The sequence below is a fragment of the Mustela lutreola genome, chromosome 12 (assembly GCF_030435805.1).
Source record: "Mustela lutreola isolate mMusLut2 chromosome 12, mMusLut2.pri, whole genome shotgun sequence".
Classification (NCBI taxonomy): Eukaryota; Metazoa; Chordata; class Mammalia; order Carnivora; family Mustelidae; genus Mustela; species Mustela lutreola.
The window spans coordinates 5,525,173-5,549,696 of record NC_081301.1 but is presented as its reverse complement, the minus strand read 5'-3'; the positions used below and the strand labels follow the sequence as shown (position 1 = coordinate 5,549,696).

At 60.2% G+C, this 24,524-nt stretch overlaps 1 protein-coding gene across 1 annotated transcript in view; it reads left to right on the top strand.

Moving 5' to 3' along the window:
* The window catches only part of HMCN2 (hemicentin 2), a 144,235-nt gene that overhangs the window by 96,816 nt on the left and 22,895 nt on the right, over positions 1–24,524 (top strand). The window contains exons 53-83 of the mRNA XM_059141359.1: positions 29–179; positions 799–1,020; positions 2,515–2,628; positions 3,031–3,218; positions 3,740–3,836; positions 4,617–4,778; positions 4,932–5,045; positions 5,912–6,114; positions 6,781–6,862; positions 8,463–8,594; positions 11,087–11,230; positions 11,318–11,477; positions 11,565–11,689; positions 12,099–12,282; positions 12,813–12,910; positions 13,411–13,677; positions 14,228–14,409; positions 14,820–14,901; positions 14,995–15,131; positions 15,644–15,785; positions 15,879–16,023; positions 16,737–16,864; positions 17,430–17,586; positions 18,296–18,417; positions 19,231–19,395; positions 20,548–20,655; positions 20,886–21,020; positions 21,393–21,527; positions 22,005–22,195; positions 23,116–23,329; positions 24,255–24,389. Of these exons, the coding sequence (XP_058997342.1) occupies positions 29–179; positions 799–1,020; positions 2,515–2,628; positions 3,031–3,218; positions 3,740–3,836; positions 4,617–4,778; positions 4,932–5,045; positions 5,912–6,114; positions 6,781–6,862; positions 8,463–8,594; positions 11,087–11,230; positions 11,318–11,477; positions 11,565–11,689; positions 12,099–12,282; positions 12,813–12,910; positions 13,411–13,677; positions 14,228–14,409; positions 14,820–14,901; positions 14,995–15,131; positions 15,644–15,785; positions 15,879–16,023; positions 16,737–16,864; positions 17,430–17,586; positions 18,296–18,417; positions 19,231–19,395; positions 20,548–20,655; positions 20,886–21,020; positions 21,393–21,527; positions 22,005–22,195; positions 23,116–23,329; positions 24,255–24,389 (4,621 nt within the window). The remainder of the gene's footprint in view (positions 1–28; positions 180–798; positions 1,021–2,514; positions 2,629–3,030; positions 3,219–3,739; positions 3,837–4,616; positions 4,779–4,931; positions 5,046–5,911; positions 6,115–6,780; positions 6,863–8,462; positions 8,595–11,086; positions 11,231–11,317; positions 11,478–11,564; positions 11,690–12,098; positions 12,283–12,812; positions 12,911–13,410; positions 13,678–14,227; positions 14,410–14,819; positions 14,902–14,994; positions 15,132–15,643; positions 15,786–15,878; positions 16,024–16,736; positions 16,865–17,429; positions 17,587–18,295; positions 18,418–19,230; positions 19,396–20,547; positions 20,656–20,885; positions 21,021–21,392; positions 21,528–22,004; positions 22,196–23,115; positions 23,330–24,254; positions 24,390–24,524) is intronic.

The following is a 24,524-nucleotide window of genomic DNA, read 5'->3' as shown; positions in this document are numbered from 1 at the left end:
TCTGATCATTCCCCCCTCCCACCCCCAGCCCGTGACTCCCAACCCGCGGCTCCGCGTCCTGGGCGAAGGCCGGCTGCTCCAGATCCAGCCCACACAGGTCTCGGATTCAGGCCGATACCTGTGTGTAGCCAGCAACGTGGCTGGCGAGGATGACCAGGACTTCAATGTGCTCATCCAGGGTGTGTGGGGGCCGGTGGGAACGGGGGGGGGGGGCGGCCCAGCTGGGGGAGGGAGGCGTCTATGCGTCTGGAAGAATCTGGCAAGAGGACTCTGTTCCTGGCGGCTCCTTCCCTTTCTCATCGCTGCCTGGTGTGCTTTACTCCAGACCCCCGGCCGGGCTCTCCTATTAGCTGACTTTGTGACCTGAGGCCATCATCGCCCTCCCCCTGGTCTTGGTTTTACTTGGGTAAAATGTGGGTCATCAGATCAGGTGGCCTCGGGGGCCCCCAGCACTTCTGACAGCCGATGGTTCTGTGCCTCTGTGCTCCCATCAACTCTGGCTGAAACTTAGGATCTGGCTTCCTCCTCGGCGAGGGGTCAGCACATCATGGGGTGTCTTTTGAGGCTGCTGGACATAAGCCATAGAGGGCAGAAACCTTACCCTGGTGCCGAGCATAGTCGTTGCTCAGTAAACACTGGCGGAAAGAATGAGTGATTTTAAAAACCGCCTTGACCTAAGAGATCTGCTCTAACCGTGAGATTTCCACACCCGACAGAGGCCAGCCCAGGCTCTCCTTGAGCAGAGACGAGTCCCCATCCCTTGGCTGTGTGTTCTAATGGCTTTGCCCCCTGCCCCAGTGCCCCCCATGTTCCAGAAACTGGACGATGCGAGTGCAGCCTTCGAGATCCTGTCCAGGGAAGAAGAGGAGGCCTGGGGCGGGGTGACAGAACGCCGGGAAGTTGTGGAGAACAACCCCGCCTACCTGTACTGTGACACCAACGCCATCCCCCCGCCGGAGCTCACCTGGTACAGGGAGGACCAGCCCCTCTCGGCCACAGATGGGGTGTCTGTTCTGCAAGGTAGTTTAGGGTGCACAGGGAGGTCGGGCATTGGCGGGCAGAGATCAGGGTTCACCCGCCTCGGAGCTGGGCTCCTTTACTGTCCTTACGAGTCTTGGAGCTCTCCCGTGTCCTGCTGGCTGTGTGGCTGTGTGACCACGGGCAGGCCATGCGACCACTCTGGGCCTCGGCTGCCTTTTGCAAACCCGGGCTAGTTGCTCTTTGCCTATTTCCAGGCAAGAACGGGGTCCCCCTTTGCCTCTGGTTTTTAGGCCCAAGGTTCTCACCTGGGCCGTGCCCGCCTCCAGCTCTGTAATGTCCCGGGATAACCAGCCAAAGCCGGTGTCTTTCTCGGCAGGGGGAGCCCGTCCCTTTAGTAAGATCTCATGAGGACCACACTGTGGGGGGGGGGGGGGGATTCCAGGCGTAGAGCCCCGTGTCCTCTCATGGGCCGGGACTCCGTGACCTTTTAGCTTAGGATCTGCGCCAGATCCTGCCAGGCCTGGAGCCATGGTGGGGCCGGCTGGGGGTGGAGGCGGGGTGTTTGCATGGGCCTCTGGACAAACAGGGTCATTCCAAGGTTTGTACTTTGGTGCTTGCAAAAGATGGCAGCCTCTTGGAGATGGCGAAGAGGCAATGCTTACTGAAAGCTGTTTGTCAGAAACCTCTGACTGACCTCTCACCCTGGCCACTGCCCTTGGACCCGAGCACCGATCCAGATTCTGGGTACACAGTGAGCTCGGTCACATGCTGATTCCTACCTCAGCTCCCGACCAGAGGTTAATCCCAGTCATCCGCTGACCCGCCCCCGTCCTCCTAGCATTACCCTCCAACCCCACCGCTGACCTCTGACCCGGCCGCTGACCCTTAATCATGGGCACATAGTGGTCACAAGGGAACCTTAATTTTGAATCTTACCGTAGATTAATATCACATGTCAAGGGACCCCCCCAAATGCAGCTGTTGTTTCTCCAATCCCACTACTGTCCCCGGCTCTGGAGGTCATGAGCTCCCAGTCCCAACCCTGGTCACAAGTACACGGCAGCCGGGGCCAGCGATCCCCCAACCCAGAATCCAGAACACAGGATGACCCTAACCCGGGTCCACTGGAGACCACCGCTAGCCCCACAGAGATGCCAGGGTCTGGCCCTAGCTCTCTCTTGATCGCAGAGGGGCCCAGGGGACATCTGCTAACCCCGATCACCACAGCCCAGGAGCTGCCTCATTGCTTCCCAAAAGCCCACCCCTGGACATTTGCCCGGCTCTCTGCCCCCTCCCTCTGTCTTCACGGGAGCCGAGCTCAGCGCTGCTGGGCACTCTTGGGAAGCCTCAGTTCTTCCATCTGTAATATGGGAGGAGGAGTAGCACCAGTGGCAGAGGCCAGGAAAATGTTCAGCCCAGGGCCTGGCAGGGCAGGCTGATTCTCTCCGTTTCACAGAGGAGGTGGGGCAGTGATGTCTTCGGGGTCCGCTGCCTCCGTCCCCTCGTTCAGGTGTCCGTCCCGTGTCCCCGCAGGAGGCCGGGTCCTGCAGATTCCCCTGGCGCGTGCGGAGGACGCCGGCAGGTACTCGTGCAAGGCCTCCAACGAGGCGGGCGAGGACTGGCTGCACTACGAGCTGCTTGTGCTGAGTGAGTGGCCAGCTTGGGGCTGGAGGGCTTCGGTTGGCGGGCCCCACGGGGGCCTCCCTGCTGACGGGGTCAAGGCAAAGGGCACGTTCAGTCCCGCCGTACTGGGAGGTGGATCACGGAGGCTGTGCGAGCTTGGACTGGGTTCAGATTCCAAGTGGGCCGCTTTCTAGCCGTATCACCTTGAGCAAATCCCGGCCCTCCCAGTGCCCCAGATTTCTTCGCTGCATCTGGGCCCGGAGGTGGAGGGAGTAGGGCAAGAGGCGGCGGGGAGGAGGGCACCAGCCGCCCTAAGCCGGAGCCTGGCACCATGTGCTGCTCTGCCCTCCTTGCTCACCCTCACCTCAGGGGCCTTTCCCAGGCAGGCTGCCTGCTCCTCACCCTGCTCTTCCCGGCCCCCCGCAGCCCCACCTGTGATCCTGGGTGACACGGAGGAGCTGGTGGAAGAGATGACCGTCAACGCCAGCAGCACCGTCAGCCTGCACTGCCCGGCCCTGGGCAACCCCATGCCCAGCATCTCATGGCTCCAGAACGGGCTGCCTTTCTCCCCGAGCCCACGGCTGCAGGTCCTAGAGGACGGGCAAGTCTTACAGGTCAGGGCGTCCTCCAGCTTGGGCTAAAGGCAGCAACTGCTGTGACTCGGTCCTGCTTGTCCAGGAACCAAGGAGCTGCCGTTATCTGCCAAACGAGGCTCTTTGCCTGGAAGCACGTTGGAGCAGCCGGGATTGAACCCAGCCCCCCGAGTAATCGAAATTCAGCTTGCTGGCGACACGGGGCTGCACTTAGCACCCAGAAAGGACACATATGCACCTCCTCCTAGAGCCCAGTACAGCACCGAGTGACTGTTTGGGGCCGGGGGGACACTGTTGTCACCACGTAGTTTACTACAGGGAATCATCCATGTCAACCTCACACTGTGCCCCGAAGGTCACAGAGAGCCCTTGGGGGATGTGGCAGGCAATGTGTGCCTATCCGCGGAACCCCCGAGCACTGCTCCATGAGGACAGAGGTGGCCGGCCTTCTGGGGGCGGGAGCCCTCATGGTACTTCCTGGGGGAACCCCAGAGCCAGCAGGCCTGTGGGGTGTCCCAGGCACCTTCTCCCTGCCTCTGCAGGTGTCCACGGCGGAGGTGGCTGATGCCGCCAGCTACATGTGTGTGGCCGAGAACCCGGCGGGCTCCTCGGAGAAGCTCTTCACCCTCAGGGTCCAAGGTGAGCTGGGCTGAGCAGTGGCCCCTGGGGGTTTCCAGCTCAGGGGGGCTCTGGGCTGGCCGTGGCCCGTTCCCCAGTTAACCCTGTGGGCAGACCTGGCCCCTCTTCCCGCCCGGAGAGGCACCGCCTCCTTGCTTCCAGCGTCCTGGGCTCTGGGCCCATGTGCCCCATGGGTGACCCTGGCTGGCACCAGCCATCTCCTGGGACAGGGAAGGGACCCTGATTCTTGCAGGCCCACTCCAGATGATTTTAAGCAACGTCGGAGGCCGCCAGGGAACGACTCCTCTGAGGCCTTACAGCACTGTTACTGAGACTTATTCTATTGCTGGCGTGGGGCTGACACGCTCCCCAGACCGACCTTCCGGCCAAGCAGGAGGCCAGCCCAAATGTACAGCTCACAGAGGCCACCCGGTAGGGGGTTTCCATCTCGTTGGCCTCGAGCTCTGCCTCCAGATGTGGGGCAGCTGTGGCCTCAGGGACGGGGATGACCGCGTGGAGCACTCCGGGTCTAGGACATGAGCCTGAATTGATATTTCAGCTTTGCTACTGATCCGCTGTGTGGCTTTGGGATGGTGACTCTCCCTCTCTGATCTCTGAGCCCCGTGTTCTCATCTGTGAGGCAGTTATGACACACGGGGGCTGGTCCATGGCCTTGTTCAAAGATGAACCAAGGCAAGGCACCAGGAGCTTCTCGAAGCCAAGTTCCACGCTGTGGCTCTCGGCCCACTGTGGGAATGCATTCTCATGGACATTTCTTTCTCCTGGCGGTTGTGGGGACAGCCCCTCCACGCATCACAGGTCCAAACTCGGAGCAGGTCACTGCCATCATCAACAGCAGCATCTCCCTATCCTGCGACGTCCATGCTCACCCGAGCCCTGAGGTCACGTGGTCCCGGGACAGCCAGCCCCTCTCCCTGGGAAAAGACGTCTTCCTCCTTCCTGGTAGGTAAACTGAGGCTCGGAGCCCGGCCTGAAGCCAGGTGGGAGGTCAGAGTTACTTCCTCCAACCTGGGACCGGATGGGGAATCTGGAAAGGCTGGAGGGCTGTGGGCCTGGGGCCTGCTCGCTGGTGTAAGAGGCCGGTTCCCCCACCAGGCACCCACACGCTGCAGCTGGCCCGGGTACAGCCATCGGACTCTGGGACCTACACATGTGAGGCCCTCAATGCTGCCGGCCAGGACCAGAAGCTGGTGCAGCTCAGCGTGCTGGGTACGTCCTGTCTGTCCCCCAAACTCCACTGTCCCCCACTCCTTCAGGGAGCCCTCAGCTTCACCCCCTAAGGCAGCATGGCCAGGAGAGGGGCAGCGGGCCCTGGAGAAGCTGGGATGCCCATGTTCTCTGCTCAGCATGCTGGGAAGACCTGGTCTGGAGAGTTGGACTCACTGTGTTTCAGACTCAGTTGGGCACGTATTGGCTCCGTGACCTTGGGCCAGTTACTCTCCCTCTTGGAGCCTCAGGCTTCCCACCTGTGAAGTCGAGGAGGGGACAGCGGGACAGCCATGGGAGCCAGCCTAGCCGAGGCCCTTCCCAAGCCTGATTGATCAGAGGTTCTCAGCCTGGAGCCAGTTTCCAGGCTCCTGGTCTTCAGAGTCCTCTTGGGGAAAAGCTGGCCCAAGCTGTCACGAGGCAGGACTCACTGGAAGGTTCCTTTTAGCCCTGGGTCTGATTGATGTATTCGCGTTCCCTACTGTGTGTGTGCCAGGCCCCGTGCGCTCAGAGCCAGGGGTGGAGGACCTCTGCACTGGTCTGCTGGAGGGACGTGGGCTGTGGGGACCCCTAGGGAGGGCTCAAGTCCATCTGGGGCCTGCCCTGTGTTGGGAAGTGCTCGGGAGGGCCATCAGAGCATCTCCCCATCTAGGGGGCTGAGGCCCAGAGAACGTAGGAGGAGGCTTTTCCGAGGTCACCCAGCAGGTCCTTGGCGCACTGACCCAGACTAGACTCTGCCTCCAACTCCCTGGGTCTATGCCATCCCTGGGCTGGGGGGGTGGGGGCGCTCCACCATGACCATGTGACACCGTGAGCCTCCGCCAGCCGTTCTCTACGGCGTGCCTTACTCCACTCACCTGCTGCCCCAGTTCCCCCCACCTTCAGGCGGCCTCCCAGCGGCCCCCAGGATGCGATCGCAGTCCGGGCCGGGGACAAAGCCATCCTCAGCTGTGAGACCGACTCACTTCCCAAGCCGACCGTGACCTGGCTCAAGGACGGGCAGCCCCTGGTCCTGGCACAGCGCACCCAGGCTCTGCTGGGGGGGCAGAGGCTGGAGATCCGGGATGCCCAGGTGAGCAGCGCGTGGCATGGGCGGCTGTGCGTGGCTGTGGGTCCCGGTCCTGGTGAGCCGGAGAGGTGGGACTGGGGAGCCGTGTGGCCCTGTGTGGGGACTGCTGCCTCCGAGGCCCGCAGGATCTCACCCCGAGTCGAGTGGTCTCCGGGGCAGGAACCATGAGAAGAGAGCAGGACTCCAGTCTGGTTCTGAGCTAATCTTGAGCAGGTCCATTCCCTATCACCTGCCTTTGCTTGCCTGGGATCTAGAAGCCTTTCCCCGGCCCCTCTGGCTGCGATTCTGGGAGTTGGCTCTGCCCACCCTCCCTGGTGTGGATGAGACTCACAATCGGCTGCTCTTCTGGGAAACGGCACTGGCTTCCTCTCTCCTGGCCCAGCGCCATCCCCACAGTGAGGGACTTTCCTCCAGGCTCGGCTGGCGTGCAGGCCCAGGGGAGGATGGGGGTCTGGAACCTGTGCCCTCACCTCCCAACAGCCCTCCTGCTTCTCGAAGTTCTTGGGGGAAGGCCAGGGGGTCCTATCTCCTATGGCTTCCCAGGCAGAACCAGCCTATCTGGGAAGTCCCTTGTCCAGAAGGTTCTGTGGCCTGGATGTTTTGGGGGAGCCCTGGGTACCCCAATCCCAGCTCCGGGTACACCATCACCACGTGCTCTCTTTGCCCTAGGTGCTGGATAAAGGGCTGTATAGCTGTAAAGTCAGCAATCCGGCCGGGGAGGCCATGCGGACATTTGTTCTCACTGTCCAGGGTAAGCTGGGGACCAGCCTGAGCGCATTGCCATGGGACCCCTAGCAGCACACGGGGCTTCCCAGGGTGGGAAGGGCAGTTGCTAGAAAGAGGCAACAGCCCTGAGTGTGTAGGGCATAGGATTCAGCACTGAAAAGACCAGGATCAGAACAGCACTCGGCCCGTGACCTGCTCCGGGGCTCAGCACACCGCCTCGCCTGCTTCTAGCCTCAGGGTTGTCTTTAGTCGAAGGAGCGAATGCAGCACTGCCTCTTACTATATGGGAAGCGTTCAGTCGATGGGCTGCCGTGAACTTATCTATAAAGTGCTGGGCACGAGCCTCACATGCCAGCCCCGGGAGGAGATCCCCCAGGAATCAGATTGTTGGGAGTCCTGGGGCCATGTCACCACCATTTGGAGCCCCAGGGGAGGCCCGTTCCATCAGCCCAAGGATGGAGCACAGACGGCACGGGATTGGACATGGCTCCGGAGGGGCGGGGGTGAGGGGAAGCTCACGTAGGGAAGCAAGGGGTGAAGGCTCAGCCGCATTTGCTTGGGGTCAGCTGTTCAGTTAGAGTATAGAGTCCGCTGTGTAACAAAGAGATCTCAAAACATAGTGGATTAAATGAGAGAGAATGTTACCTCTCTCGTGCAAAAGGCCAGGGGTGAGTGTCCAAGCTGGCGGATAGCTCAGGGCCTACGGAGTGGTAAGTAAATGACTGAGTGGTGATTTGGGGATTCAGGATCATTCTGTCCGGTTGATCTGCACCCGTCCTCAGGGTGTTGCCCTTGGCCACCTGCATTCCCTCCTAGCTCATGGGAAGCAGAAAGGAACAGGACGAGAGAGTGAGCTTTTTTGTTTCAAGCGAGGGATGTGGGACTTGTATCTGTCTCCTCGGGTTGCATCCCATCCGTGGGGACGTAAGGAGCTGGCCACTGCAGGCTTCCAGGGACAATGAGAAACAGTTTTACCCAAGCGACCCTGCACTCATCTAAGCTGCTGGGCAAGTTGGGAAGGACAGGGCGGTGGGCAGGGGACACCGGCTCTCTGCCCCCAAAGGCAAAGCCAGTGGCCTCCCCACCAGGTGAGCAGTGAATGGGTCCAACTGGGAGCCAAAATGCAGGCCATTGTTGAAAATTACCGACGCTAGGTGTGCTGTTTAAAGCCTTCTGATGGCTACACTGATGAGCAGTGGGAAGGGGGAGGGTCTGGTCGCTGAGAACACAGAGGATGCATCCTGAGCACAGCCACGTTTGTTCCGCTCGTTGTGGTTGCCTGGGCTGCGTGGCCTCCCCTAGCCAAGCAGGAGGGAGTGTTTAGATCGATTAGTGATGTCTGCCCCGGCAGAGGCTGAGTGAGAGCTACCGGCACATTAGCCATGCGCTCGCCATCCTTGGGCTGAGTGGACCCCTCTGGACCCTGCTTTGTAAATGTTTTGAAATAGACGCAGATTCTATTTACACCGGTGACTAAAACAACCTGTACAAAGCGTACAGTGGCAAAGTATAAAGTGTCAACTACCAACCAGAAGGAAGAGCTGGTGGGGTGTCCCTAATGTGCCCAAGTGGAAGGAAGGGAGCTGCAGAGTCAGGACTGTGGCAATCGGGTGTGTCTCCCGCAGAGCCCCCAGTGTTTGAGAACCCCAAGACAGAGAAAGTGAGCCAGGTGGCCGGGAGCCCCCTGGTCCTGAGCTGTGACGTGACCGGGGTCCCCGCACCTGCTGTGAGCTGGCTGAAGGACAGAATGCCTGTCGGTGAGTCCATCGCGTCTTTTCGGCGCCGAATATTCCTTTCTGTGCTGCCGTGACCGCGAAAGGGGAAGAGGTGCTGGTGGTCACAGTTCTCAGCAAAATCGAAGGCGGCAATGTCCCGCCTGTCACACCCCGTTTGTCTTCAACCCTGCTGGCCCTTGAAATCCCAATGCTGACAGCCATTCCCGCGGGGGCCCAAAGGCTCCCTGTGTTTATGGCCCCGGTCAGCTTCCACGAGGTGGACGGATGCAGGGTAGGTGCTGGGGACCCAGCCGGCCTGACCCCAGGCTTGGCGTTGGCCTCCAAAGCTGTTCTCCTCCCGGAATGCAGCTCTGTCCAGCCCAGCTGCTGGTCACCTTCTGTCCAGGCCTTCATCCCTGTCTGGCCTTCTTCCCACCCTGGGGTCCCAGCAGAACCTCCTCTTGTCAGCTGGGGAAATACCTCTGGTGCCAGCCAGCTCTCTGCCCCTAGCCTTTCCCATTCCGGCCACCGCGGTCCCCCTGCCTCGTGAGGGCAGCAGCCCCCACACTGGTGCTGGGCCCACTCCAAGCCTCCAGTGCTGTCTCCACACAGTGAGGAAGGGGTCTCGAAGTGCAGCTCTGAGGGGGTTCCTTGTCCACTGAAAGCCTTCAGGCCATAGTCCTCAGAACCACAGCCCGGGAGGCCCCGTGGGGCCCAGCCAGCCACCTCCCCCTGCCCCACACTGGACCTCACGGACCCAGATCTCTCAGCTACTCCCACAAGCCCTTCTCTGTCTGTCTGTCTGTCTTTCTCTCTGTCTGTCTGTCCCTCCCCTGACCCCCTCTCCCTGTCTCAACAACAGCTTTATCAAGATGTATATACCATACGATTTACCCACTTAAAGCTTGTAATTCCATCATTTTGACTATATTTGCAGACCTTCCCCACAACCCACCCAAAAGGCAACCCCTTACCCATTACTTTGCACCCCCTGTTTCTGCCCAAACCTCCCACTAACCCCTGCGCCAGGCAGGCCCTAACCCGTTTTCTGTCTCTCTAGATTTGCCTGTTCTGGATATTTCATGTCACAGGAATTATGCAATAAGTGGCCTTTTGGGTCTCACTTTTCCACTTAGCCTGCTGTTTCTGGGGTCCATCCCTGTCATAGCGTGTGTCCATTCCACATTCCTTCTCTTAAATTAAATGTTTTTTGGGGCGCCTGGGTGGCTCAGTGGGTTAAAGCCTCTGCCTTTGGCTCAGGTCATGATCTCGGGATCCTGGGATCGAGCCCCACATCGGGCTCTCTGCTCAGCGGGGAGCCTGCTTCCTCCTCTCTCTCTCTCTCTCTCTCTCTCTCTCTGCCTGCCTCTCTGCCTACTTGTGATCTCTGTCTGTCAAATAAATAAGCAAAATCTTAAAAATATATTAAATGTTTTTCATTCTTTTTTATGGCTGACTCTTCTACTGTGTGCCTGTATCGTCCTTGGTTAGTCCTGTCATCTGCTGGTGGACAGGGATGCCCCCACCCCCAGGGCAGTGAATAGTGTGCCGGGAAGGTTTGGGGACGGGAGTGCGTGGGGCGTACATAGTCCTTTCTCTTCGGATTGGTGGTGGAGCCACTCTGGGCCGCGTTCTCCACCTCCTTTCTTGACACATGCGCTTTCCTCCCCGAAATACCTACCCCGACCCCCCTGAGCCCCTCCACTGGCCGTTCACACCCGCCTAGTCCAGCTGGGATCTGCTTCCTCCAAAGACGTGCCTGACCCCTCCAGGCTCTGTCGGGGGCTTCTTGGGGCTGATCACGCAGGATCATGCGTGTCTCGCTGTCTCTGATGCACATGGAGCCCCTTGAGGACAGGAGCTGAGCTTTACTTGGCTTCGAACCCCAAACTCACAGCTAGACACTCAGTAGCTGTTCAGAAGCCTTCGTGTTGAGAGATGGGCTGTGCCAGTGAGGCCCTGGGGTTGGGGGGTGGCCCGGCCTGGGCTCAGGCAGAAGTGTAGCTGGAGAGAATGGGGGCCATGCCAGCCTGGGGCGGGGGTGCAGCCTGAGCAGAGGCCCTGGGGTGCCCCTAGCAGGACCTGCATGGGGACCAGGAAGCAGTCAGTGGGTGGCTGGTTCACCCTGATTGGAAGCCTTGGGAGGTGGTGGTGGGGTGGGGGTGGGGAGGGCCCAAGTGTCCGCAGGAAGAGGAGCGATTCCTGGACACTAAAGTGAGAGCGACATCTTGGCAAGAAATGTCCCCAGTGGAAGGAACTAGAGAAGGGCTCCAAGGCACAGAACAATCAGAGACCCAGCTAAGGAAGGTCGTGATAGAGTTGGCAAGAGACCCTGCCCCTGTCTGGGCCTCAGTCTCCCTGTGAGCCCAAGAGGCCAGCGGGTGATGCAAAGGTTCCAAGGGTCTTGTGAGTGTGGGGGAGGGGAACCTGCTCAGGCGAGTCATGAGACTGTTGTGTCTGGGCCCAGTGGTGGCACCTGGGGGAGGGGACGGGTTGGAGCCGGTGAGGGCCTGGCACGTCTCTGCACCCCCCAGAGAGCAGCGTGGCGCACGGCGTGGTCTCCCGCGGGGGCCGCCTCCAGCTGAGTCGCGTGCAGCCTGCCCAAGCTGGGACCTACACGTGTGTGGCCGAGAACGCCCAGGCCGAGGCCCGGAAGGACTTTGTGGTGGCCGTGCTCGGTAGGTCTGCGCCCTGCGCCCCCTATGTATCCTGCCCCTGTCCCAGCCCACACCAGGCCCCAGGCCTCACCACAGTGCCTGCCACAGAGGCCCCCCAGATCCGGAGCTCGAGTGCCAGCCAGGAGCACAGTGTCCTGGAGGGTCAGGAGGTGCGGCTGGACTGCGAGGTGGACGGGCATCCGCCGCCCGACGTGACCTGGCTGAAGGACGGTGGCCCACTGGACCAGGGCGTAGGCCCCCACCTCCGGTAAGGCCTGACCCGGGCCCACCCGGGGCCCCAGGCAGCACCTGCAGACCCTCACGTGCTGGCCCTTGGCGCTCCGTCCCCCCGCAGGTTCTACGTGGATGGCAGCGGCCTGGTGCTGAAGGGCCTGAAGGCGGAGGACTCGGGCGCCTACACCTGCGTGGCCCACAACGCCGCCGGGGAGGACGCCAGGCTGCACACAGTGAGCGTGCTGGGTGAGCAGCTGAGGCGCGAGGAGAGGCGGGGGCTCTGCCATCCAGGAGCTGTGGGACCTGGCCATGGGGAAGGGGGGGACCGCCACTGGGGCATCTGGAGGGTGATGCCAGGGCCTGGATGAAGAGACCTGCCCGCTCCCAGCCATGCCGGCACTGTGATCCAGGCCACCCTCTGACCTCTCTGGGCCTCTGCATCCCATTCTTAGACCAGAGACCCAAGCACTCCAGCCACGGGCTGTGACGGGAGAGTTGGGGAGTAGGGGAGATGCGGACGGAAGCCTGGGGTCTGAGAACCCCATATAAGGTGGTTGGTGCTTCCTGGCTTTGGCCCAAGAGGAGCCCATCTCCCCCACCTAGACCCTCTGCCTAAACCCCTCTGCGCCCCCTTTTTCTCTCTGCTCACCCCCAGTTCCTCCCACCATCGAGCAGTGGGCCGAGAGCTCGGGGACCCTGCTGAGCAGGCCCGGGGAGCTGGTGACCATGGCCTGCCCTGTCCGGGGCTCCGCGCCCATCCGCGTGAGCTGGCTGAAGGACGGCCTGCCCCTCCCGCTGTCCCAGCGCACTCACCTCCACAGCTCTGGCCACACCCTCAGGTAGGGAACAGGCTCCTTGGCCCCTGGGCCGGCGGATCCCACACCCACTCCTCAGGTAGCTTGGGTTTCAGAACCCCTTGGAGTGGTTTTCAGAGAAAAATAATATAGACACACAGAGGTTTATGATGGGGAGAGTGAGGGTCCCCCTTCCCCTAGCCCCAAATAGAACTCCAGAGATGAAAGGGACCTCTGCCCTCAGGCTCTTACAGCCCAGGGAGGGAGGCACAGATCCAGGTGAGGACACCTGCTTGTATCCAACTCAGCCTGCCCTGGGGTGCGGGAAATCAGGGAAGGCTTCCTGCAAGAAGGTTTCTGAGCAAGCCTTCACCCATTCTTCAGCCTTTTGGAGCGCCGGCTTTTGCAGGTGCAGTTCCAGGTGCCGGGATAGAGCTGAGGGCAAAGCAAAGTCCCTTCCCGACAGCCGCTTGATCAGGGGAGGAGAGTGGGGGTCGGGGGGGACAGGAAGAGAGAGGAACTGTTTCGATGGAGTCCCCCCCCCTTTTCCCCTCCACCCTTCTTGGGGGGTTCAGGATTTCCCAGGTGCAGCTGGCGGATTCTGGTGTCTTCACCTGTGTGGCTGCAAACCCAGCCGGCGTGACCAACAGGAACTTCACCCTGCAGGTGCACGGTACGGACCGGGACGCTCGTTGGGGGGGGGGGGTGTTGGAGAATAACTGCATCCTTTGGCCTCTTAGGGCACGAACACAGAGACTCAGTCTTTGATTCGTTTGGCTGCTCGTTCATGCATCTCGTGAGCAGCCATTAAGACACTGTGGTGTGCCAGGGCCTTACCAGGCACCGGGATGTAGCAGTGAGCAGAGGTGACCCCTGTCCCCAGGAGGGCAGTGCAGGAAACAGCTCTGTAAAGAGGTGATCACGATTCCAGGCAACTAGTGACACCAGGGGAAGGACAGGGAGTGGTGGGAACACAGAGGAGGGTCCTTTAGTTGGCCTGGGGAGTTCAGGGAGGGCTTCCTGGAGGAGGTGAGGTCTACGCTGAAGACAGGAGAGGAGAAGGAATTGTCCAGGAGAAGGGCATTCTGACCTGTGTGGGGACAGCCTGTGTGAAGGTCCAAGCGTGACCTGCCATGAAATGAAGAGACTCTGCCCCTCTCTTGCCCTGTTCAGTGCCCCCTGTCCTGGAGCCGGTGGACTTCCAGAATGACGTGATGGTGGTCCGTGGCTCTTCGGTGGTCCTTCCCTGCGAAGCCCAGGGAAGCCCCCTCCCCCTCGTGTCATGGATGAAGGATGGGGAGCCCTTGTTGCCCCAGAGCCTGGGACAGGGGCCCAGCCTGCAGCTGGAGACAGTGGGAGCTGGTGACTCGGGGACCTACTCCTGCGTGGCCGTGAGTGAGGCGGGGGAAGCCAAGCGGCATTTCCAGCTGACAGTGATGGGTGAGTCCTCTGCCCACAAGGCCAGCTTCTCTGGGCCTGGGTGCAGGGTGGGCCTCGGGTGGGGACCAATGGAGAAGGTTGCGGGGGGTGAGCCCCTGGTGGATCTCCCCAGGGGCTGACGCCTGGGTGCTGGCTTTGGGGGCAAGGTAGTCTCATACAGGATGCTGACCTTGCGGTAGAAGGGCTGCATGGCCCTTCATTCTCCTGGGGCCACGCCCTTCAGCTTTGTCCCTCAAGCAGTTCTTTGTCCCTCAAAGAACCCCTGAAATCCAGAGGCAGAGCCCCAAGTCTCAACATGAAGTTTTGTAAATTTTGTGCCATATTGGAAAGAGCTATGTCAGCTGTCTCCCCCCGCCCCACCCCCTGCCATACGGTGTGCTTGCTGGTTTTAAAGCACAAATAATTGGCCCATGCAAAGGGGCTCCTGGTTTCTAGCGCCCTTGGCCCCATCTGTGGTCAGCCTCTAGATGGTGGGGGGTGGGAGATGGACCCCAGCTCCCAGTGCCCTGCATGTAGCTGCCATGGCTAACCCCGGCCGGGTATCTTGCAGATCCCCCCCACATCGAGGACTCAGGCCAGCCTGCAGAGCTGTCGCTGACCCCCGGCTCCCCCTTGGAGCTCCGCTGTGATGCCCGGGGTACCCCCCTGCCCAACATCACCTGGCATAAAGACGGGCAGGCCCTGAGCAGGCCTGAGGACAGCAACAGGGAGCTCCGGGTGGAGGGCGTGCAGGTGCTGCTGGCCCCTCTCTGTGGGATGAGGCCGGGGGAAAGGGAGGCAGGGGAGGAGAAGGACCCTGTAGCACTTGGCCTTTAGGCTGAGCTCTTCCTTTGTGCGGGGTGAGCATGTGGAGACCACCCACCTGGGCCCTGCCCTCAAGAGTTCCCAGCCAGGTCAAAGCCAAGGCTGATGCAGAAATAAGAGGAGAGCTGGTGGAGTCAAGGGGTACTTCCTGGAGGAGGCAGGCTTTGCCCTAGCCATAAAGAAGCATCCCAGAGAGGAGAATGATCGGGGAAGGCCGGGTGGCCAACTCAACCAGCCTGAGTCTGAATCCTTGGTCCTCAGTTGTGGAGGAACCAAACCAGATCGGGGGTTGGGCAGGCTGGGGCCGGAGGCAGAGGCTCACACTGCCCCGTCCCCAGGTGGGCGATGCTGGGCTGTACACTTGCCTGGCCCAGAGCCCTGCTGGCGAAGTTGAGAAGAGCTTCCGGGTCAGGGTTCAAGGTAAGGAGGGGGTGCCAGGGCCGAGGCAGAAGAAGGTAAGATGGGGCTGCCGGGACAGGTCTGTCTCTCACAGCCTCTCTGCTGCCTGCCTAGGTCCCCCCCACATTATTGGGCCCCGAGGCCCCCGCTCCGTGGTCGGCCTGGCTCCAGGGCAGCTCGTTCTGGAATGCTCAGTAGAGGCGGAGCCGGCCCCCGAGATCGAATGGCACCGGGATGGCATCCTGCTGCAGGTGGGTGCCAGGCTGGGGACCCGGGGACGCCACCTTCTGTGCTGCTCAGGCCCTGGACCCTGTAGCCTGGATCCTCAGTGCTGAGGAGTGGCCCCCCATCTTCTGGATGGGGACACTGAGGCAAGGCTGGGACTTACCCCCTGGCTTCTGATGCCTCTCTGTGTGCTTCCCATTAGACCTCCGAGCTCCACACAGTGGCTGGGTGACCCGGGGCTAGTTACCGAGGTTCTCTGTGCTTTCCCCCATCCCCGAAATCGGGACCAAGGATTATAGGGCTTCTAGAAGCTCTAGCTCCTAATCCAGGCCTGAGGCCTCCCTGCAATGTCCCGGACGGGCAGAGCCCAGGGGTAGGAACTCATTCCCTCCCACAGGAGCCTGTTTCCCCCAGAGGGGTGTCAGTTAAGCCACGGGCCTGCCCCACTGGTTCCTTGGTCCTCCGTGCCTGGTTCCTGGGGGATGGCTGGCGCTGGCCCAGCACTAACGAGCCTCTCTCCGCCCTGTGGACATTGCAGGCGGATACCCACACCCAGTTCCCGGAGGACGGCAGGTTCCTCCAGCTGCAGGCCTTGAGCACGGCCGACGGGGGCAACTACAGCTGCACGGCCCACAACGCCGCGGGCAGCACCAGCGTGGCCTTCCACGTGGACATCCACAGTGAGTGGGCCTCACCTCCCCCACCCCCACCCGCGCTGGCCCTTCCTCAGGCCGCAGACCCCGGCACCCACTCCCTCCGTGCCCCTCCCCCAGCGGTGCCCACCATCCAGCCGGGACCGGCCACGGTGAACGCCTCCGTGAACCAGACGGCCCTGCTGCCCTGCCAGGTGGACGGCACTCCCCCGCCCCTCGTGAGCTGGCGGAAGGACGGAGCCCCCTTGGATCCTGCCAGCCCTAGGTGGGACCGGGACCGCAAGGGGCTCGGGGGTGGCTTCTAAGCAGAAACCGCCTGGGCAGTTAGCATGGGAAGGTGGCCGTGTGGCCAGCATGTGGGTCTTCCCGGAACCCAAGAAATAGGCTTGTCCGGGGTGTGGAGGGTGTCGAGAACCCCAGGTGTCTGTCTGTCTGGTTTTGACTCTTGGTTGATCATCTCTGTTTCTGTGTGTGTGTGTGTGTGTGTGTGTGTGTGTCTCTTTCTCAGGCCAATTTTCTACACCTTTCTCTGTAACATGGCAGAGACATGCCCCCACCCACCCCCAGGCCCCAAGTTATGGCTTCTGAGCTCAAGCAGCCTGCAGAGCCTTGAAAACTGCCAGACAATCCCAGCAGAATATCCCACGGGTCCAGCCTGAGTCCAGCTCACCCCCAGTCCCGCTGGCCCTGGGAAGGGGCAGTCCTCAGATCTGGGGGACATGCTTAAAAGGGGGGCTATCTGGATGCTGTTGCCTGCTGACTCATAGGGAGAAGTTGGGCCCAGGTGGGACCGCGGGAGGCCCCCTGATGTGCGGAGCTGCCCATGGCCGTGACCTCCTCTAACCTTGGCTTCATGGATGCAGCTAGCACTTTTCTGCAAGGAAAGCCAGGGGCAGAGGAGCCGCCCCCAGGGTCCAGCCCCTCCAAGGGCCTCCCTAGGCTGCTGGTCTCCATGACAACCCCCTCCCTCTATTCTAGGCTGCAGGTCCTGCCCGAGGGCTCCCTGAGGATCCGGCCAGTCCTTGCCCAGGATGCCGGCCACTACCTCTGCCTTGCGTCCAACTCTGCAGGCTCCGATCGGCAAGGCCGTGATCTCCAGGTCTTCGGTAAGTGGACAGGACAGGAAGCTTCCTTGCCTTCAGCATCCATCCCCTGTCTGGGCCGGGTCCAGCCTGGTTTCTGGGTTCCTCCTTGCTGTCGGGAGCCAAGAGCAATGGTCTCTCAGTGTTCTTGACAATGAAGCCTGTGAGTAGAACTTGGGAACATGCATACTCAAAGACGCCTCTTTATTTTATGCATTTGGCACATACACGTAACGCTATACTATTGCATTGAATGGGAAAGATAGGAAAAATTTGAAAGGAGAGCATCAGAATCCCTGTACCGGACTGTCTCAGCTCTTCTCACTTGGTGGAGGCCACTCTGCTTGGCGCTGGCCTCGAGCAGGGCTGATGAGGAGTGGGACCCTGAGGGCTATATTCAGGGAGAGCGGGTTAGGAGGCCGGCAAACGGGGGGTGGGGGCGAGCAAAGGTCCCATCACCCCAGATTAGGGAGCCTGTTGGAAGATTCCTGCAGAGTGTCTCCTGCCTCTCCCCTGCCCTCGGAGGATGGGTGCGCTGCCCTTGCCTCCAGCCCGCACCCTTGTTTCCTGGTGACTGCTCTCTCCCCAGAGCCTCCAGCCATCAGCCCGGGCCCATCCAACCTGACCCTCACTGCTCACACTCCTGCCTCACTGCCCTGTGAGGCCAGCGGCTCCCCCAAGCCCCGGGTGGTCTGGTGGAAGGATGGACAGAAACTGGATTTCCACCTGCAGCAGGGTGCTTACCGGTACGGAGCTGGGCCTCGGGGGGGGGGGGTACCATGAGGTCCTCAGGATGGGGAAGGGGGTGCCCGTTTCATGGTAGGGAGGCCGGTCAGAAACAAGGCAGGGAGGCACTTGGGTTCTCAATGAAGCCAGTGCCAGGATCTGTGTCCTGACCTCAAGGGTCTAGAAGGATCTTCACTGAGATGCCCAACAAGGGGTTTAACACCATCACAGCTGCTGGAACCTAACAAGGTCAGTGCCTGGAGACCTGGGTTCAGCCGAACCCAGATACTAGTCTTCCCATTTCTCAAAGGCAGCAGGTCATGCAGTGGTCCGCGGGCACATTAAAGGGATCCGTTCACCACTTAATTCTCTAGTCATCTGTTGTATCCTGTGCCAGGCCAGCATGGAGCTGTCCTCTACAGCAGGTGCCCCACTAACACAAGCCATTCTGATAAGGGACTTGGATGTGATCACTATCGCAGAAGTTGTCAGAACTGCTGGTTTCAGAAGAAAACATAGAGGGTGGTAGAGAAACACAAGGATGAAAATTTAACTTGCCCACATCTTTAAGAGTAGAAACTTCTAGAAGGAATTTCTAGATTCCGAGCAGGGTGGGGGGAGGGGGACAGATACCAGGGGAGAAATCAGTCTTGAGACACCCGGTCCCCTGCATCCAGATTGCCGGGCAGGCTGGTCGCAGCCGGCCGACTGTCTGTCTGTCCATCCCAGGCTCCTGCCCTCCAATGCCTTGCTCCTGGCAGCTCCCGGCCCCCAGGACTCAGCCCAGTTTGAGTGCGTGGTGAGCAATGAGATGGGCGAGGCCCGCAGGCTCTACCAAGTGACCGTCCAGGGTACGTTGGAACAGGAAGAAGGAGAGAGCGGATGGGGACATCATGGGCATCTCCTGACCCCACCCAGCCTCATGCAGACTAGAGTAGGCTAGAGCCTGATGCAGACTCTAACACTGATCCTGGCATGTAGGAGCTCTCCGGAGAGTGCGCTCCCCAATCCAGATTATTCTAAACCGTAATCTGACCTTGCCATCACTCTGGTGAAAATTTCTCCCTTCGCAGCTGCCCACTGCACTCAGAATAGAATGCAAAGTGTCACCCGAGTCCCCAGGGTCCTGTGCATGATGGCCCAGCCAACCACCACCTCCCCTAACCCTCAGGTTCAGTTCACCCCAAGGCCTACCTCACTCTGGGATCTGGTCATGCTGCTTAGCTTTTAGTTCCTCACCTCAGGGCCTTTGCATATGCCGTTCCCTCTGCTTATGCTGTTCCCTCTGTTCTGAGCACTTCCCTTTGCCCTTCACCCAGCGGGTCCTTGCTCTCCCTTTATATCTCAGGTTAAATGGCACTTTCCCCGGAGGCCTTCTCTGGCCTCCCCCACTCTTGGGAAGGCTCCCTTCTCCTGTATACTGCTCTGGAGAGACCTAGCTCCTATTCCTACAGAGAGCAGTTCATAAGGGTACCCCCAAGTCCAGCAAAAAATACTTCCCAAGTGAATGTGACCTCTCCTCTCTCGCCCCTCCCTCCCTGGCCCTCCATCACTAATGTCACCTATGTCTTAGTCTCTGTCAATAGTTCTCATTCACCTGGCCCCGTGGCTATGTGGTCCCCTGTGGACCTTGGTAGGGCGTCAAGCCTTGTCTTGCCTTACAGTGCCTCCCACCATTGCCGATGACCAGACGGACTTCACCGTGACCAAGATGGCCCCTGTGGTCCTCACATGTCACAGCACGGGTGTCCCAGCCCCGGTCGTGTCCTGGAGCAAGGCTGGCGCCCAGCTGGGGATGCGGGGGAATGGCTACCGTATCTTGCCTTCAGGTAAGTAAGGGTGAGCCGTGGAGAACAGAGACAGAGAGGACCAGGCGGAGGGTGTAAAGGCAGACCCTCGGAGCCCGGTGGGAGAGCGAGATGGAGAGCCCTGGCCTGGCTCTGCCATTCCCTGCTGTGTGACCTAGGGGAACCCCACACCCTCTCTGGGCCTTAGCATCCCCACTCATGTGCTAGCGTGTTGGTATCCGTCAGTGGTTCCCTGATGTGAGCTGACAGCAGTGCCGCTTCATGGCAACGTGAGGAAAATGATAGCTACATGAGAGTCTCATCAGAAGGATTTTCCTTTACCCTAAAATTTACTTCCCTTAATATTTTGGTGTTAGAAGTTTTTTTCATGAAATCAAGGTGATAGTAGATGGATGCTTTTGAAATGTCTTTGCTTGTCAAAATGCCACTTTAGCTGTGAAGTGTGTAAACCTGATGATTCACAGACCTGTACCCCTCAGGCAAATAATACATTACATGTTAATTTTTTTTAAAGCATTTTACAAAAAAAAAAAAAAAAAGTTGGCCACTTTATGGGGATTCTCCAAATTACATTTGCTTGTTCATTGGTGAGCGAGTAAAATCCTAAAGCCTGAGCACCACTGGCCAGATCTGCGCTTTTCAAACCCTTCTGAAGCAACAGAACCCTTTCTTCTGTCAATCAGTTATAGGGAAGCCCATCATGTAAAAGAAAGCTGAGATTCTGGTTCTCTCTGGGGATGGGGAGGTCCAGGAGGATTAAAATGGTGTTCGCTGAGCACCAGACTAAGACTAAGACAAAACTAAGGAAGACAGGGCAGAGGGAAGACGGACAAAGCAGTAATCCAGGAAGCCTTCCTGGAGGAAGCAAGTTTTGAGCAGAACACAGCAAAGGTAGCAGGGTGAGGACCCGTGGAAGTATGGGTGGGTCAGGGATTGTGGGCAGGGCAGTGGCAGGTCCTAGGACATCACATCCGGAAGTTTCTAGAGACCGTCCTGTCTGATTCTTCATTGCACATACAGGCAGGCCTCGAACCCAGGTTTTCCCCTGCTGCTTACAAACGGGCAGGGAGGCGGGTGGAGTGGCCTGCAGGAGAGACACAAGGGCAGTGGGGAGAGGTAACGGACATCTGTCCCGGGTCCCTAGCTCTCTCCATGTCCTGTTGCCACCCACAGGCGCCCTGGAGATCGGGCAGGCCCTCCCTATCCACACCGGCCGCTACACGTGCACAGCCCGCAACTCTGCGGGTGTGGCCCACAAGCACGTGGTCCTTACCGTGCAAGGTAAGCCTCTCCTGGCAGGTGGAGGGCTAGAGGCAGGTAGGGCTGGGTAGGGAGGGGAGGGCCCCAGATTCCAGATGCCCAGACCTGCCTCTGATTCATGCTGCAATTTCAGGAATCCCCTATTCCTTGTAGAGGCTTCTCTCTCTGGTGCTCAGGCCCCCACCCCTGGTTGGAGGGGGCTGGGCATTAAAGGTGCCCCCAGGGACCTCTGTGGCCCTGTCCCCTTGCAGCCTCCCCTGTGGTGAAGCCTCTGCCCAGCGTGGTCCGGGCACTGGTGGCAGAGGAGGTCCTGCTGCCTTGCGAGGCTTCAGGCATCCCCCGGCCAAGCATCAGCTGGCAGAAGGAGGGGCTCAGCATCCCTGCAGGTGAGTCTGCTCGGCACCAGCCAGGGGAGAACAGTTTGGGCCTCGGATCCCCCTGCTTGCCCCGGGCAGGGTGGGGGTAGTGGGCAGGGCGAGGGGGGAGTTCTGCAGACCTGCTGGAAGGTCCCAGAAAGCCCGGGTGTCTTCTTCTCCCCCTGCCCACCGTCTGTGTTCACTAGCCAGAGTGTGACACTCTATCTGAACATCCGTGCCGGAGTGGGGAGGCTGGGGAGGGGGCAGCCTAGCTGGGCTCTGGGACTCTGTGCCCCCACCCTTGCTGCTGGTCAAACAGCATGGCCAAGTGGCCCTCCTGCCCCTCCTCGGTGGTCCTGCCGCCCCAGCCACCAGCCCCCCGTTTCCTCCCCACAAATCCAGGAGCGAGTACCCAGGTCCTGCCCACTGGAGAGCTGCGGATCACCCACGCCAGCCCAGAGGATGCCGGGAACTATTTCTGCCTCGCCCGGAACAGCGCGGGCAGCGCCGTGGGGAGAACACGGCTGGTGGTGCAAGGTGAGCCCGGGGAAGGGGGCTGAGGCAGACCCTAGCGAGCCGGGGCTCCGGCATCCCTGCACCCTTCCCTACCCCAGCGTGGCTTGTATTCCGGAAGGAACCAAGGGAAAAGCATCTTCTCCCATTTTGTGCCTGAGGTCCGCCTTCAGACCATAACTCAGGCTGCTCTGCCTCCTGGGACCCTTCATGAGACAGCGGTCTGGCCATCCCTCCTTCGTTTTGGCTTTCCAGTAACAAACGCTATTTCTGTCCCTATTGCCATCGTGTGTGTGTTGGGATCACACTGTCACGGCTTCACCAGACTCAAACAGTCCCCCAGTTGTCCAGACCGTGGGCAATGGCCGGTAGCAGAGCTGGGAGGCAGCCGAAAGGGGTGGAGGAAGGGGCTAGGGGGCTGCCAACCGCCGAGGGCGCTGGAGCCAGGGCAGCCCACCCTAGCTGAGCCCCCATTTCCGAGCAGCCCCCCTCTCCTCACAGTCCCGCCCGTGATCGAGACCGGCCTCCCTGACCTGTCCACCACCGAAGGCTCCCACGCCCTCTTGCCTTGCGTGGCCAGTGGCAGCCCAGAGCCCAGCATCACCTGGGAGAAAGATGGCCAGCCCGTGTCCGGAGCCGAGGGGAAGTTCACCATCCAGCCTTCTGGGGAGCTGCTGGTGAAGGACCTGGAGGTGAGCCTCTGACCCCGTGTGGAATAACAGGACAATAGGAGCAGAAAACCTCTGCTGAGCACCACCTCCCCCCACCCCGTTGGTCATGCTCTGTGCTGAGTGCTATGCAGCTTCTAGTCCCAGGAAGCTGGGGAAAAGGGGCTGACAATCCCCCAAGTCCAGATGAAGAAACCGAGGTTCATTGTGTATCCAGTTTTCCCAAGGCACGCTGTTGCCCAGGCGCGGAACCAAGATTGAACCCGAACCTCCATGGCTAATTCCTAAGGGAGGGAAGGAGCCCTGGATAGGACGGGGGGGCAGGGAAGGGGATGACTTTGTGTCCCCAGGCTGTACCCGGTTTTCTCCACCCTGCTCTTGTTGACCTGAGCCCGGGGTGTGGGTGCAAGCCCCGCCCCCTCTTCCCCAACAGCTCTTAGATTCTGTTGTCACAAATGTGCCTCTCTCCAGATGGTTGGGTGGTGGCTTGGTGGGTGCACCTGCTGCCAGGGGGAGGGGAGTGTCGCAGAGTCCTTGGACCTTGTGCGCGGAGAGCTGGATAGCACAGTGGCGAGGGCACCAGCCCTGCTCCAGTGCCCCACGGAATGTCTCAGAGCCTGGCTGAACGTTCTCTGCCAAAAGGCACCCTACACGGGGCCTGTCTCGGGGGTGATGGGACCAGGGATGAGCTGGTGCAGGTGAGGTCCGGAACAGGGTCTCCGGCATGTTGTGGATATTGTTATCAGGGCTTGCATGGTTAGGAAGGCTGCCGGGGCGAGGTGCCAGGGAGCAGCGGGGAAGCAGAGCCATTTGCTGGCTGTGTGACCTTGAGCGAGCCCCTTCGCCTCTCTGGGCTGCATGCTCCAAGGGAACCTGCAGCAGAAGGGGTTCCTAGGCGCTGGGGGTGGGGGCAGCACTCAGGCAGACCCCTCCTCTGCCCTCAGAGCCAGGACGCTGGGACTTACACCTGTGTGGCCGAGAACGCCGCGGGCTGCGCCCACCGCCGTGTGCACCTCAGCATCCTGACTCTGCCGGCCTTCACCACCCTGCCTGGGGACCGGAGCCTGCGCCTCGGGGACAGGCTGTGGCTTCGCTGTGCGGCCCGGGGCAGCCCGACCCCCCGCATCGGCTGGACCATCAACAACCGGCCAGTCACGGGTCTGGGCCTCCTGGGAGCAGGGGGAGATGGGGACCCCGGGACCCCAGGGGAAGGACAGACTGGCAGGGAGACTCAGCATCATGGAGAGGAAGAGCGTGTCTCCAGGCTTGGCCCTGTGTAGGGGGGAGCAGAGCAAACACACGTGTGGTCCTATGTGACAGGTCCTATGTCAGACCTGGCAAGAAGCCCCCTGTGAGAAAGACTCCACCCCGAGGGGCCTCAGGGCCTCAGGGCCAGGAGGGGGCTTGAGTTACAACCAGCATGGTGGGCTCCTGGCAAACCCCTTTCCTGGTGGTGAGCAGGGGAGGTTCTGTCCCAGTTGATGTTTGGAGAAACACAGGGCCCACACAGCATACAGAGTATACAGTAGGTGCTCAATAAATGTCTGCTGAAGTGATGAATTGCTAAGCCCCCTCCCCGGCAAAGTGATATTTTCAGATGCTCCTGAACTGGAGTCCAGGTGCTATGAAACATGCTCAGGAGCTCACCTTGTGTACCTGTGAGGAAGGCTGTGACCAGACCCCACTGCCTTCCGGGGAGGGAGTTTGGGGAGTGATTCAGCCTTTCTGAGCCCAGCTTCTTCATCTCGAGATGGAGATAACAGGCGTGCTGAGGGCAAACTGGTTTAAGGCAGGATGTTCCTGTTAATAGGCCCCCAAAGACCTACCCTCACCCGTGCCGCCAGCTCACGGTGTGGACTCGAAAATGCTAGAAGCCTGGTTCTTCCAGCATGTCCCCTCCCATGGCCAGTGCCTGCCGTCAATGGGTCTGACGTAGTCAGCTCCCACCGTTGGGAAGAGACACCCGTTTTCATGTCTTTGCCAAAAACCTGCTGGTACTCCGGCCTGAGTGAAGGATTCAGGGCAAGAGGGGCCCCTGGTTCCCTGGACTCAGAACCCTCCGGGGCATCTCTTTTTCTACCAGATGGGGTGTCTGAGCAGGACGGGGGCAGCACACTGCAGCGGGTGGCCGTCACCCGAGAGGACAGTGGGACCTACGTCTGCTGGGCCGAGAACAGAGTGGGCCGCGTGCAGGCAGTCAGCTTTGTCCACGTGAAGGGTAGGGCGTGAGCCTGGTGGCCTCTCCTGGGACCTCTGCTGAACCTGATCTGTTGCTTTTCTTAAGAAATAGACGTCCTGACCTCTGAACTAGTAACCACTTTTAAAAAATACGTAAATAAGTAAATAAAATCTT